Genomic DNA, 15,186 nt, shown 5'->3' on the forward strand with positions numbered 1-15,186 from the left:
TGCAGCTCCTCAGCTGTAGGTCCATTCACACCTCCTGTTCCTAACAAACCCTTTATTCTGTCTTTTTGTGTCACAGAGTAGCAGTTTTTCTGTTTTAGAATCATTTTTTTGAAAAACACATTTTGCCTGATCTACTGAAGGTTTTTGTGGATGATGGCAAGAAAAAGATTTATTAACCAGATTCACTGAGGATTGTTTTTTTGTTCAATGTCCCTAAACAAGCACACAATCCGTTTGTCCTTTTGTCATTGATGAATCTGCAAAACAGTGGAACACAACAATCTAGGAGGAGCAGTTGACATCAGTACAGCACTTGCATTGTTACACAGTTTAATCTCTTTTCATGTTCTAGTTTTGCCATCTGCATTGAATGTTTCACAAAAACATTTGTTTTGACTTCTTGCAATGTTTCCTTTTTTCTACCCAAGTTCTCTGTGCTCAGACTTTGCACGTCCAAACCACAGTTAAGATCCTAAAGTTGATATTCTGTGATCGTCCTGCACTCTGCATAGTTACTTATGTGATGGTGAACAGGATATAAAAACTGCATCTCACAGGTTTTGACCTGTAAACATGCAAACACGCACGTTTTCTTTAGGAGCTCCAGAGCGGATTCAGATCATCAGTTGGGTCCTATAGCATCACATCACAGAGCCAACAGTAACTCTTCTGTGATCAGAAAGGCGTGGAGAGTCCGAATAAAACACTAAAGGGTTACGGTCTTAAGGCCCGTTCACACCGGGACGAATTTCGCCGGCGATTTTCGGCGACGTTTAACGCCTCGTGACTAAACAAAGGGCACCAATGAGAGTGTGCACACCGACGCGAAAAAACGCCATGCGTCAAAGCGTCAAAAAAAAAAAACGCCTCGGGTTCATTTTTTTTTTTTGACGCCTCGCGTCGAAATCTATTCGACCAATGAGAATGGCGCTTTTGCACACGTGTCTGGAGCTTCTGAAGTTACAGTAAAACACCACTTGGGGGCGCTCAAACACAAAACTGCCTTGCTGAGCACACATACCATCGAAGAAGATAGATACCGAGTTGCGTCTACACTGCCGCGAAGAAATAATGACGGACATTCTAAAATATCCCTGAACCAAGCTCCAGTTGGAGCTACTGGTGCTTGAAATATTCATGTTTTCTTTGTATTATTCTGACAAGCGCGTAAATACTTGCTCTCTTCTTCTGAGTGAAAAGCGACTTTTAGAAGCGTAAAGTTGCGCAGCGCCACCTTGTGTACAGGAGTATTTCTGTTTACATTAAGCGCCATCTAATGTCAGGAAATGAAATTGCATGTTCGCTCGGCTCATCGTCAGCGAAAATCGCCTGGGTGTGAACACAAAAAACGTGGCGAAAAACGCTGGCGAATAACGCCTGGCGAATATTCGTCCCGGTGTGTACGGGCCTTTGTCACATGCACTCGTACGAGGTTAACCCTTACAGGTGCTGCAGGTTTTTGGGCTGTCTGGTCTATGGAGGGTCGTAGACAGGAGTGGATGCATCTTAACCCGTGTTTTATCTTGTGGGGTCCAGATGACCCCACTCCCAAAGTTAAGGTGCCTCCAAGGCACAAAAACAATATTTTCTAAGTGCCAAATGAAAATACGAAATTTTTGCTTTCAAAAAAAATTTTTTTGCTTCAGAAAAATATTTTTGCGCTTGCAACAAAAATATTTACTTTAACAAACTTTATTTTTGCTTTCAAAAAATATTAGTGCGTTTGCAACACAACTGTTTTCACATGCATTGTGTCTTATCTCGCTTCCTCCCTATTTTGGATTTTGCGTTAAGTTTCATTTTAGCGTGACATATCTGCCATCAAACAGCCTCCTGATTGGTCTAGATTCTAACCAATCAGGTGTCTCTGTCTCTTATTGACAGTGCTTGGCAGCAGACATGGACTTTGGACTTTGTATCTGTTCTGTTCGAACTGGATTCTGGAGTCTTTACCCGTTCTGACTAATATCTCTCAGAGTAAAACCAAGAAAGAGCAGCAAAGCCACAAAGCCACAAAAATAAACTTAAAAACGACGTAGTTTTAGAGGATGGAGCACAGAATCACGGAGACAAAAGAGAGACGTTTCGCGACTGTAAGAATAAAAGAAATATTTATGAATAAAAAAAAGATGAGAGCAGACACAGTGAAGAAGGTAAGAAAACAGCTCAGTTAAAACAAGTCCAACAATCTGAGCTCATTGCAGATGTTTAAATATGAAAATTTAAATATGAAAATACTTCATTCTACAATCTAGTTTGAATAAAAAAATAAAAAAATCGGACAGCACAGATGCAGGACCGATGATATAGCACATCGGACATTAATAAAAGAAAATACAACAAGAGTTATCCCGACAACCGTGTTTCGTTCATCCCTTCAGTCATGTTTAATTAAAATATTCAGTGTTGAATTTTCAGCAGATGGATTGTAAAAAACACTTTTCCAATTTCTCTCTACAAAGACACCACGCCACACTGGAACATCTGAGAAATGACAACGACCTGAGCTGCTGCAGAATGGACTAGGCCGTGCAAGACTCATAAGAAAAATAACTAAAGAAGGAATATTAAATGTGAACTTCACAGTCGTGCCTTGTTTGGTCGCATTTATCTGGAAAATGACACCACTTTTTTTTTTGCATTGAATCTCTTTCATATTTATGAGTCTGCCTCTCAGCTCCTCTTCAGTCCTTCCTGGACTCTGTAAACTAAGTGATCGATGTTTTAAACAAGAGCATAGAAAGCCTTGAGAATTTCAATGTTGGTCGCCGCCTTAAGAAGCACCTGCCATCATTTGGATTAGCGGTAATATGGTCCAGGACGAGAAAAAGACCAGATTCTAAAGCAGACAGACCTTAAAGACAAGAGTCACAGTTACTTTACCGCGTCTTTTCAGACCAGATACTCCAGCAGAGACAAATCTCAGGTCTGATCATTTAGCCTCTGATGCAGGAATAAACATCCAATACCAGCTTTGTTCCTTAATTAACTTTGCTATCGGGCCCAGGAAACACGTGTGACCCTGGGTCATCGGAAAAAAGAAAAGGATGAAAATCAATTAAAAGTTGATGATCCTCCGCAGACCCTTGCAAACTTCTGGAGTGAGAACAACATCTGAGCTACTTTTTCTCCTGTTTTACAAGAAACCTGCTGGGATTTAAGCCCTAAACAGAAACAAACAAGACGTGTGTTTCTGATTTTTATTAAATGTTAACAAACTGTTATTGAAAGATGTCAATGTTTTGAAATTGATTTAAGAAAAGTAATATATTCCCCATCTTTTTTTTATCTTGAAAAGGACCAAAAAAAAAAAAACAGAGCCTATCATCGCACAAACACTATTTTAGGACAAGTCAAATTCCTCAAAACTATAAATGACAATCTAAACATTAGAGGAGATAAAATGATACATCAATAATCATACTGAATGACAAAAAAAGGACCAAAGAAAAACAGGTGAGGCAGGAAGTAACAGAAAGTAAGACATCACATCAAAATATTTTAAAACATTTGGCAAAACCTTTAAAACTTTGAATAACCTTTTTATTTTATTTTAAATTATCCCACATTGTATGGAAAATGAGCAGCAGAGCTAAGAATTTCTTAAATGGAGTTTTCTTTGCATTGCTGTCATCACGTGTGTTGTCACATGGTCACTTTTAACCCTTGTGCTATCTTAGATGACCCCACTCTTACATTGACGTGTTCTCCCTACCATGACAAAGGTGGATAAAGGTGGAAAGATTTCATGTAATCCATGGACACCAGTGAAGATCACAAATCATTGAAGAAAAAAGGTTCAGGTCTGGTCCCTCTAAAGTGTCAGGGGGCATGAATGGTGGTGCAAGGGTTTCCTGGCCTTCGGGTGGAGTGCTGGGCCCCTTCCTGTTGGGGAAAAAGACACTTTTGCACAGCTGTTTTTAAGGAGAGATTTCCTCTGCATGTTGCATTTATTTACAATAAAATGTGGTGGTGTTTTGTTTGGAAAACTTTGGAAAACACTATGAAAAAATATGTTTATCACCACGGAATGAGGATAATAATTTACTTTTAGCCAAACATTTTCTTGTAATATTCAGCCTTAGCGGCAGTGCATGCAGTGTGATAAAAAGATGGCCTGGATTTAATAATCAAATCAAATGACCTCCACTTAATAAATGCAATGCTGACTTATCATTTAAAATCAGAAATCAAATAATTGATTCCATTTCTGGTTAAGAAAAAACATCTTTAAATTTGTGCTGTATTTTTTAAATAATTTTCTTTGTGCTGATAATACTTTGACAAAGTTTTTGCGTATTATCTAGCTTCCCCACATCTTTATTTCAGAAAAATGTCTTTGTTAAAGTGACAGACACACAAAGATTTCTTTTTTCTATTGTTCTTATTTGAATTCTCTTCTGTAATTAAAGAAAGGAATTCCAAATATGCTCTGATTGAAGCTGCTTGCTCACCTTTCTATTAGTAAAATCACTTTTAATGAAAAGCCTCTTGCGAATTTTACAAAGACAGGACTTCAAAATAAACATTTTGTTCGCTCTCTGTTCTGTATGGTTAACTACTGTCACTGCAGCTGCTTTTATGAGTTTCCTCAAACTTCAACATAATGTGTAAATTATGGAATAACTAATGTGGTTTATGACAGTACGAGAGATGATTAAACCAAGTTATACTTTATATTTTGACAAAGTCCCACCATTGAACTGGACTAAGTGACGCCTCCCCCCTCACGTTCCAAACAGGAAGTACCTGCTGGTTCCAAGAAGCCAAAATCCTATAGATTTCTATAGAGAAAAAAACAGCTGTTACTCAGTCAGAATATACATTCTTGCTCTGTTACCTGTTTTTTTTTTTTTTTACAATATATTGTTAAAACTAATTTTAGAAGTGTGCCTTATAGTGTGGAAAATAAAATATTTGTATATAATATTAAAATTTACTTTAAATAAATATGAAGCACAAAAAATTGAGTCAGATTAAGACAAATATTTTTTTTACAAAAACACGAAAAACAACTTTAACAGGCGTTTACTTAAACAATTTAAATCCTATATGTGTGTCGTCGCACACCTTGGGCTGTGTGGACATTTTGAGTAATAAATATGTCACCTGCATGAATCCATCTGAAATACTTTAACAGCACCCTGAGTTATCTCATCTACTCTTTATCCTTGACCTGAAACAGACCAAAAGATCCATGAAATTATTTCAAAGGTTTTACTTTTGACCAACTCGTGCTGTTGGACCGTGTGCAGACCGGGGCGTGGCTCAACGAGGGCGGGGTCAATCGTGCACGTGATTCTTCTTCGTCAGCGCAATTATCGTATTTTTCTTCGCATTTTATGAGTTTCCTCGTGCAATATTGACACCTACCGGACTCGGGAGTGTATGCTGAGATGATTACATTGAGGCTCACCATGTTCATGTTTCTTTATTCAGAATTGAGTGACACTGGAAAAAGAAGCTAAATCTGGAACCACTGAGAATCTTCTCCTAATCAGAGCAGATCATTACCGACTGAAGAAACCAGATCAGCCTTTAAAAGCTGAGAAACTTAGTATTTTTGAATGGCAACCTTTGCTGTGACAAAAAATCACTTAAAGTGGGCGGAGTGCGACGCGCTTAACTCCGCCCACATTGAGGCAAACTGCAGCCGGGGGCTTCTGGACTGAACTGCATTAGAGCTGGATTTGATCCATGGTTTTTTTACTTGTGTTTTGCCTCCAAAAATTACATCTGATTGTTTACATTTTGGGCACTTAAAGATGCTTTTTTTTTTATTACACTAGCAGTGTACTTTGCTACTGGATGTTTAAAAAGTCCCGTAAATGTCATCTGGTTACATGTATCAACTAATCTTCTTTAGTCAGATGTTATCAGGTGGTTTCCTGCTCTCAGGGGGAAGAGGCTTCATTCCTTCCAGAGCTCTTAAGGCAAACCTCCCTGTGAAAGACTGGTACCTGCAAACTCCTCGCATTTTGGCCGTGTGTTGTCTTTCCCTGCAACTCTTCGTGGTGAAGGCTGAATTCCTGAGAGATTTACATGATTGTCAGAATAAATGAACTCAAGCCATGCAGCAGCAGTGGCACAGGTGGAGAAGTTATCTTCTAATCGATTCTTCAGTCCTTCCTCCTCGTGTCCTTGAGACAGACACTCCAGCTTGTAGCAGATGCAAGAGTGTGCAGACTAAACATGTAGACACAGAATCAAGTAATCAATAAAACACCTTGAAATTCTTTGTATTATTTAAACAAGGTCAACAATTGTGTTAGTGTTGGTTGACAAAAGCCGTTTCTGATGATGATGCAGTTTGAAAAAAAGGGAGAATTTACCAAACTGGGACTGTTTTCACTGCATGAACCTTTTCTGCTTTTTTCCTGCCTGTCTGCTGCTTTTGTCCTACATGTGTTCATGGAAAAGTACTTAGTAAAAAGAATTCCTTTAAGAGCGGAAAATGCTCCCAGTTGTGGTTCTGCTGCTGTAGGCTGGGAGGTAAATGGCATTCCAGTGCCGCAGGCCAGTTTCCACTTGGAAAGTCTGGGTTTCAGCCCACTGATCTCTTTGGTCGCTGAACAGCTTCTGCACAGTTGTTGCTTTTCGGGAGCATTAGAAAAACTCAAGAGTGGGTCCAACATGGCATCGCAGCAACTCGGCCTGAGGTTGTTGTTCCTGGTTGTCGTGGCAATGCTAACACTTCTTACAGGTAAGCTCAGTGTCCATATTCCTTCCTCTTTGCTGCTTTCTTGCTTTGTTGTGTGCTCCCATGTTTATTTAAAGCTACTTCAGTCAGCAAGCTTGGAAATCTTTGCAGAGATCTCAGTCTCAAAAAAATCTGAAATCAATTTTTTTTCTCTTTTGTAATCTTCTAAATTGTGATGTATTTTTGTTTTTGACACAACTGTATCGGCCTCTACCACGACTCATGAGAAACAGTGTGTACGTTTCTCTTTATCTTCACGGCTTTTTACCCTGGAAGAAAGAGCGTGGGGGAGGGGGGGCATGCATACCTAACTCATCCCGCAGACCATGGGTGCACACATACACACACACCCCCCCACACACACACACACGTATTTAGACCACATGGAGAAAAGTCTGCAAATGCAGAAAAAACAACAACAAACTAAATTCAACTTTGGAAGCTTCTGCGTTCCAGGAAATTCCTAAATTCTGGAATCCGTTAGCCAGGAACAGGAGGAACACAACAAGTGACAAGATACCCAACCCCCACTCCCTGTTTTGTAGGGAAATTTTGGAAAATGTTTTAACCATGGGTTGAACATGGTGACATAGCACTCTGGCCTCACAGTGAGAAGGCCATGGCCCTGGTTCAATTCCAGGCTGGTACCTTTTTGTGTGGAGTTTGCATGTTGTCCTTGTGTGTTCTGGAATGGCTGGAACAAGCCAGACACTCCAGCTTCCTCCCACAGTCCAGAAACATTCTGCAGAGGTTTATTGGCTACTGTAGAAGGGCATTTGTGACCAGTGCTTTACCATTGCATCATTTTTTCAAAGCCCAAACTGAATCTGATTTAAATGGTGTTACAATACTTGAAGAACTAGGCTCACTATTAAAAAGCCAGCCATTGTGTGTAAATTAAACCACACTGCAAAGATTGGGTGACCAAATATCTCCAGATTGCTTTCAATGGCTTGTTATTGTAAAAGCTTGACTGCAGGGGTTGCAGCTAAGATCCTGCCAGCCTAAGGCGCCTTTTACCCAAAGATTTGTTTCCTTGTTTATTATAAAACACGAACAATTAAAAGCATGAATACTTGCCATCTTTATTAAAAACATAACATTTTTGAATCTAAAAGATATAGTGCGACAACATGCAAACAAATGAGAATTCAGGACCGAATTCTTATTTAACCTTGGGAGTTGGGTCATCTAGACCCACTAGACAGTACTCTGAACCTTTTTCTTTAATAATTTGTGAACCTCACTGATGTCCATGGATTACATGAAATCTTTCCACCTTTATCCACCTTTGTCACGGTAGGGAGAACACGTCAATGTAAGGGTGGGGTCATCTAAGATAGCACAAGGGTTAAATGACAGCTGGTGGAGGAGATTGTGATGAAGGGCCTCAGATAGAGGTTAGAATCAAGGAACCGCAGGTGTTGTGCTCCTGATCTGAAGCCCTTCATGAATGGTTTGTATTTATGCCTTTAATAAGGTTGATAGATAACAGAGAGCATGAAGGCTTTTCCAGAATAGAGAGGAACCGGACGGCACAGAGGTAAAAAGAAGACTTTGATAGTTTTTTTAATTTATGACAACTTTGATAAGTAAGCCTGAAAAACCTATCAAAATGTCTTCTTAACCCTTGTGCTATCTTGTAGGGTCCAGATGACCCCCCCCCTTACAATGACGTGTTATTCCTACCATGAAAAAGGTGGATAAAGGTGGAAAGATTTCATGTAATCCATGGACACCAGTGAAGATCACACATCATTGAAGAAAAAAGGTTCAGCGCACTGTCTAGTGGTCTCTTGAAGTTCTAATGGCAAATGGTAATTGGCGAAAAATGTATTGCTCTTTTTTTTATCTTCCTCAAAGGCCCAAAGCGCTTTACAGTCACAAACCCATTCACCCATTCAGACACTGGTGGCGCCAACCTTCCACCAGAGGCAAGGAAGGGTTCAGTGTCTTGCCCAAGGACACTTCAACACATGGCCGGGCAAGACGGTGATCGAACCTGGAATAATAATAATAATGCAGTTCCTGCATCTAGTCTGGATTAGATTAGTTTGTCTTTTGCTTGCTTGTAGATTTAAAGATTTGTTTAAAGTTCCACTCCGATCGTCTGTTGATCTATTGTAAAAGTGTTCCCAGTGGTCTTATAATTTCTAATTTTAGGCAAAATCTAAAAACCTGTGTTGTTTTCTGGGACATAGTTTCTGCAGAGCAGCAGTACTTCATTATACCTCTGAATTGTGTGAGGGACTGTTGGTGTGGAGTAAGCCCATCCCCACTTCCCGTCATCCTTTTTCTTTTTTTCTAGCTCACAGCCCCTCACATCCCCAACCTTACATCATTAGCACAAGAAAAATTGAGCAATATTGGAACTCCATCATTAAAAAAATGCCACAAGAACAAGTTGAAAACACCAAAAACAGCCTTTTTTTTTTATCACAGTGGGTCTTTAAAGTTAATCAGCTGCTTTTGAGAAACACTGATAAAGCACCAGCAAGGTTTATTGGTGCGCTAAGGTCCTATATGAGGAACAAGCTGCTTCAGGCCAACTTGCTGAATAGGTTAATGGTGATTCTTGTTGAGCGTGCATCACAGTCGATTGTGCATGACTGTGGATGACCACCGATGAGTCAGAGAGGCAAAAATGACCTTATTAGCTCCAGAATCAGAAAACAAAGAACTGGAAGTTGGTCATCGAGTCTCTAGAATCACATTTTATTCTACATTGTGTGGATGGACACAGAAAACAACCCACAGTGAAGACTCTATTCAGGCTTTTGTTTGAAGTTTTACTAACAAACTGTAGTACTTTTGAAGTGTTCTTGAAGATATCTGCAGCGGTGGTGTATCTTTTTATATATTTATTTATTTTTTAAAAACATTTTATTTTTCTTCATATTCAGGAACAAGTTAAAAAAGGGGAAAGAATCCACCAAAAGGCATCAATCATAAAAAGCAACAGCAAAAAAAACTATGCAAAATTGCAAAAGAGTCCAATAAATTATTTTAAAACCCCCAAGGTAAAAGAAAAAAATAAAATAAAATGTAAATCTCAGCGCCTCAACATAAACAAAAAAAGGGTCCCATACTTTGGGGGCCTTCTCAAACCAAACCGTTGGTTCAAGGTCAAAGAGCAAAGAGGCATTTGACCCTCAACATCCAATTTGTTCAGTTGGTCCAGAATGCTTGCTCTGTTTTCAGGTGTGTGCCACAACACGGTTGTTTGGTCTAGAGAACAGTACAATTGTGAGTGCCAAACATGACATCAATTGTTTGAAATTAAACGGGAACTCTTGACCTGCTGTCGGTCCAATGTTCACCTCTTCAGGGGTTAGCTTTTTACACTAGATACCCTTCCTGTCACAACCCTGTGTTTTATATCCACAGGGGGAACCAGACTTGGACCCCTTGTGGTTACATAGTAAGGTAAAGGGTCTTGCTTATAGAACCATGCTGGATGAGGTTCATCCCGCCTCCTGGGAATTGGACCCTGTTCCAGTCGTGCACTAATCCAACTGAGCAATCCAGCTGCTTTTCTCTTGGTCTACAATAGTGGCAAAATATTAAACATGAGGTCATTGGGATTGAAACAAAAAAAAAAAAAGCATGAACATCATGACAATGTGGTCCATCTGCTTCTGAGCTGAAGTTGTGTTTCTGCTGGACCAAAAACATCAATGGTTACATACTGTGCAAACCCAGACAGGAGTTACCACCCACTGAACAAGTATAACCGTTCCTAGGCTACCAATTTAATTAACTGTTAAATGGCGTTTACTTACCTTTATGACTTCTTCGAAGGACCAAAGCGCTTTACTGTCTCAGTCCCATCCACGCGCTGACACACACACTGTTGGCAGCCACACTGCCGAACACTGGCGCCAACCTACGACCACCAGGGGGGCAATGTGGGGTTCAGTGTCTTGCCCAAAGACACTTCAATACATGAGCAGGCAACCTAGAATCTTCTGAGTGTCCCCCAGCCAACCCACATAGATAGTAAGGATGGTTTCATACAAATGAGGGTCTGTGAGACCCTGAGAAGTTCATGGATTTTGACTGTGTTCTAATTTGATGCAGTAAAACATAAGTGATCCTGTGGTTGCCTGCTGCTGCATGTATCCACTTTAAAAGAATGAAGCATTTAAAATGAAAATGCAATCAAATGTTATGTGCAAATAAGTCTGCAGCCGGTTTCCTTTAGATGTGAGCAGACAAACAACTTTTATAAATACTAAAATGACATTTTTATATCATTTTAAACAATGATTATGTGAAAAATAGCTTTTAGTTTGCAGTATTTATTTGACTTATCTCCTTTTAATTTACAAAAAATGGATAAACTATTCTTCAAAGCATAACTAATTAACAAACTGTAGATCACCACCTTCATTGATTTTCCTCCACAGATGCGTCCACATCATCTTGAGGAAAAGAGATGCTGACGTTTTCGTGTCAATCACATTAGAATGAGAACAGATGATGGCCTCCACATTGACAGTACTCTTTTTTTTTTTTTTAATCTTTAACCCCTAGTGGCAGAAACTGGAAAATCCCCATCCGAGTCGACGATTGACGTTCCTTCTTCCAAGGCCAAAGAATTCCTTCTGAAGCTGAGCAGATCCAAGAGGAACATCTGGGATCGAAGCAGACCTGACGTCCAGCAGTGGATCATGCAGTTCATGCAGCTGGGATATGATGAGCAGGTCAGTTAAAAGAAAACAAGCCAGGTAATGAAAATGTTAAAACCTTTGTGCTATCTTAGATGACCCCCCCCTTACATTGACGTGTTCTCCCTACCATGACAACGGTGGATAAAGGTGGAAAGATTTCATGTAATCCATGGACACCAGTGAAGATCACAAATCATTGAAGAAAAAAGGTTCAGAGCACTGTCTAGTGGGTCTAGATGACCCAACTCCCAAGGTTAAAGTGCCTAGGATAGCACAAAGCACAGGTTTCCTGTACCTGTACTAGAAACAAAACTACCTATCTTAATTTTAGGAACGTAAAATGAAGCACCGATGTTGTGAAAGGATCAATATCGTGCTAAATCTTTTTTTTTTTGAGCTTTTAAGTGTATTATAATGTTCATTCCTCACAAAAAAAACTTCTCCAAAGTGGTATTTTGATCCATTCATGCATTTCTGAGTATTCCTCTAAAAACCTGCACCTTGAGCACCAGCCCCTCCCAGTCCACGAAAACCAGCGGGTTCTCACATTGTGACATCAAAAAGTGAGGAACCGCCCCTTTTCAGGAGGAGTCTATGCCGCCAGCCCCGCCCCCAGGCTAACACACACCCTCTTTTTCGTGGAACTAGCAGTGATCGGCTATAAACGCTTTCCTTTTATATGCCCAGTATGCACATCAACCTTTGCAAAAGTTTGGATGTAGGTTTGTTTTGGTGGGCGAAAGGCAGACATGCTGCCGAGGCCAACTATAGGATGTCATGAAATGGGCGGCACCCACATGGAGAGAAAGGAGGCGCCTCAGAGCTCGAGCTGCGAAAATAACTATTTATTTAAAAAATTGTTCTTTAGTGTGCCAAAGGTATTTTATTATATACATGGATATAGTTTACTGTGACAGGCTAAAGAAAACCATGATATAAGCCGTTTAGTGGTTGATACGGTGCCTGAACCTAACTTAAAAAGACAGCTTTGGTTTTCCTTCAGGTCGGAAACTGAAGAAACCCAGCAACTCTCTGCTTTTCTTCCTGTCTGGCAGCATCCTAACAGCCTGCACGCGTCGGCTGCTGTTGGTTTCTTTTCTGATGAACCATTGGCCTTTTCAGCCGTTTCTCTCCACGCATGTCTGTTGCAGTTTTCTACAGTTAATCAATGAATGACCGTCTTTTCTTCCTCCTCAGAGGCTGGAGGCCGACCTGTCTTACTGGATGGACCAAGCCCGCGCCAGCGACCACGGCCGCCAGCACCACTACGATGAAAACTCCCCCTATGGACCATGAATCTGGCTCCTACACACAGTCAAAAACCGTCTATTATCCACATCTGCTAGTTACTCCTCCAAATGATCTACATGTAGTTTTAATCTGAGTAATCTCTTCAAACAATGGGATCTACTCAGAAATCTGTTGGGATTTGCCTGCTTGGAAATAAAGATTTCCTGCACAGACTTATTCTTTATTTTTACCGGATAAAAAAAAAAAAAAGATTTACACCTAAAACATAGAGGTACTCTCATACACGATGATACCGTACACAAACTACTGGAAATATTTTATTAAAATAGGCTTTTCACATCAAAATCTCTGATGAAACTTCACAAACACAACGATGGCTTGAGAAACACGCGGTGGTGTCGTAACAGTCTGTGGAGGAACTGTCCGGTCCTGAAGTGCAGCGTTCACAAAAATCCAGTTCAAAATAAAAAAAAAATCATCCGGACTTTCCACAGAAAGAACAAACAGGGAAGATAAACCTGAATCCCGGCTGCACAGTCACAATCAGCAGACTGAATGGGTATTAAATAATAAAAGCACAAAAAATCACAAAAACGTAGGCTGGATTGGAAACGCTCAAAGTCGTAGCCTCTTGTCATTAAGGCTTCGACGCGGCGCCGGTATGAGCAAAAATTCACCCCATGAGCGCCCGCAGCTCCAACGCAAGGCAGCAGAAGCTTTCAGGACTCCGCCACTTTTTCTCGAAAAGACAGTTCCTGAGGGGGCAACGACTCATTAGGGGGCACGAAAGAGATGCCCTTCAAGTTTTAAGAGAGGTTCAGATGAAGGCGCGGCTTCAGTTGTGTCTGGGTCTTCCTTTCTTCATGCGGGCGGCTTTGGGTTTGGGGATGTACTGATTGTTGGCCTGGTGCTCCAGCTCTCGACTGAAGTACTGGATGGTTTTGTTCAAGCCTTCCTCCAGGGGAACCTGTTCAACCAAAGACAAAGCAGCTCTGAGTAAATAGAATCACACATGTGGGGGTGAAACGAGGAGCTTCACACCGCCATCGGCACTAAGGACTCAAGCGACCACTTTCTAGGAAAGGTCTATGCAAACGCGCATTTACATAGACTTTTCCTTGAAAGTGGTCTCTTGAACGTGTGTTGTCGAGGGCCGTGTGAACGTAGCTTAAAACGTACCACTGGCTCCCAGCCCAGCAACATTTTGGCTTTTCGGATGTCCGGCCTTCTCCTCTGTGGGTCGTCCTGGGCTTCTGCGAGGAACTGGATTTGGCTGTGGCTCACTGAGAGGGAAAAACAACGTCAGCACTATCGCCAGGATTTGTAAAATACTGAGCTTTGTCAATGGTTGTCACTAAAACACACCTGGACCCAAAGACCAGAGGCTACATTTGAGGTGTTTTTGCTTTATAAAAACAAATATGGAAGTACAAAACTTTTTTTTCTGCATTCTGTCACTCAAAGCTTAAAAGAATGAAATCTTTTTAAAGTCCCACTCCGGTCATTTTTGTATCCATTTTAAAAGTGGTCTTGAAATTACGATGATGCCATTTTAAGCCAAAATCAACAAACCTGTCTCGTTTTCTAGGACATTGTTTCTGCTGAGCGGCAGGACTTTTTTTTTTATAAATTCACCTCTGATTTGTGGGCTGGACCATTGATGACCACCCCCTCTTCCCTCCCCATTGCTGAGAGCTTGGAGCAGGGGAGCTTGTGGCGAGTCCAGCCTATTTTCTATGTGACAAATATAATATTTTTCCAACTATATTTTTCATCTGCTCCTGATTCCTAATGATTTGAATAAAGAAATACTCAGAAATGCAATTTTAAGCTTAATTTTCTTTATAAATGTCCTCCATCATCAGAAAATGCCACAAGAACACGTTAAAAACACAATTTGCATTGCAGTTGATCTTTAATTAAAAACAAAAATGTCAATTTTATGTTTATGAGCCAAGACATAAATACATTATGAGTTTATTATTGTCACCACTTACTGAGCTATCACTAAAAATTATTTCAAAATGGTTATACAAGAATAAATTAATACAAATTGTTATAAAAAAATTGTTTTTTAATAACTTTTTTTTATCTGTGTCATGACTGAGTGACACGCTGTGTCCATCTAAGCAAAGCTAAACGTGTGCGCTCAGCCAGCTCTGCAGGACATTGGCGGGCGGCGGCCTTACCGACCAGACTTTTAATGAGACGTGCAAACTCCAGAATGGTATGCTCCTCCGGGTTCCCCTGCAAACAAAGCGGCTTATTGTCAGGAGATCCGAAAACAAATGCGGCCATTTCCTCCAAACGTCATGACAGAGGAACTCACCAGGTTGACAGGACTGCTGATGTTACTGTTCATCAACAACACCAGGCCGTTCACCAGGTCACTGCAAAGCAGACAAACACACTTATGCCTCTGACTCATAGGGTTCTTCTATTGTCACATACCTTACATGTTTCGACGGATGTCGAAACATGTAAGGTATGTGACAAAACACATCCGTGTCTGATAATAGAAGAACCTAAGAAGTCAGTTAAAATATACAGACACCATGAACT

At 40.5% G+C, this 15,186-nt stretch overlaps 2 protein-coding genes across 3 annotated transcripts in view; one reads left to right on the plus strand and one right to left on the minus strand.

The window, feature by feature from the left end:
- The first annotated feature begins 6,438 nt into the window (after nt 1–6,438).
- Nucleotides 6,439–12,836, plus strand: ecrg4a (ECRG4 augurin precursor a). Its single transcript, XM_023950551.1, has 3 exons — nt 6,439–6,703; nt 11,237–11,406; nt 12,571–12,836. The coding sequence occupies exons 1-3, from the start codon at nt 6,634–6,636 to the stop codon at nt 12,667–12,669; spliced, it is 339 nt and encodes a 112-aa protein (XP_023806319.1). The 5' UTR covers nt 6,439–6,633; the 3' UTR covers nt 12,670–12,836.
- Nucleotides 12,837–12,928: 92 nt separating this feature from the next.
- The window catches only part of uxs1 (UDP-glucuronate decarboxylase 1), a 61,822-nt gene continuing 59,564 nt past the window's right edge, over nt 12,929–15,186 (minus strand). For both annotated transcript variants that reach the window (XM_023950550.2, XM_078940115.1), the window contains 4 exons: nt 14,954–15,014; nt 14,814–14,871; nt 13,804–13,907; nt 12,929–13,591 (listed from right to left, as the gene is read on the minus strand). In XM_023950550.2, the coding sequence (XP_023806318.1) occupies nt 13,460–13,591; nt 13,804–13,907; nt 14,814–14,871; nt 14,954–15,014 (355 nt within the window). In that variant the 3' untranslated portion in view covers nt 12,929–13,459. The remainder of the gene's footprint in view (nt 13,592–13,803; nt 13,908–14,813; nt 14,872–14,953; nt 15,015–15,186) is intronic.

This window comes from Oryzias latipes, chromosome 21 (assembly GCF_053564925.1).
Source record: "Oryzias latipes strain Hd-rR chromosome 21, Olatipes_Hd-rR_3.1".
NCBI classification, from domain to species: Eukaryota; Metazoa; Chordata; class Actinopteri; order Beloniformes; family Adrianichthyidae; genus Oryzias; species Oryzias latipes.

Coding starts and splice junctions, on each gene's coding strand:
- ecrg4a (XM_023950551.1), top strand. CDS start 6,634: ATGGCATCGCAGCAACTCGGCCTGAGGTTGTTGTTCCTGGTTGTCGTG. Junction 6,704..11,236: donor AATGCTAACACTTCTTACAG/GTAAGCTCAGTG, acceptor TTTAACCCCTAG/TGGCAGAAACTGGAAAATCC. Junction 11,407..12,570: donor AGCTGGGATATGATGAGCAG/GTCAGTTAAAAG, acceptor CTTCCTCCTCAG/AGGCTGGAGGCCGACCTGTC.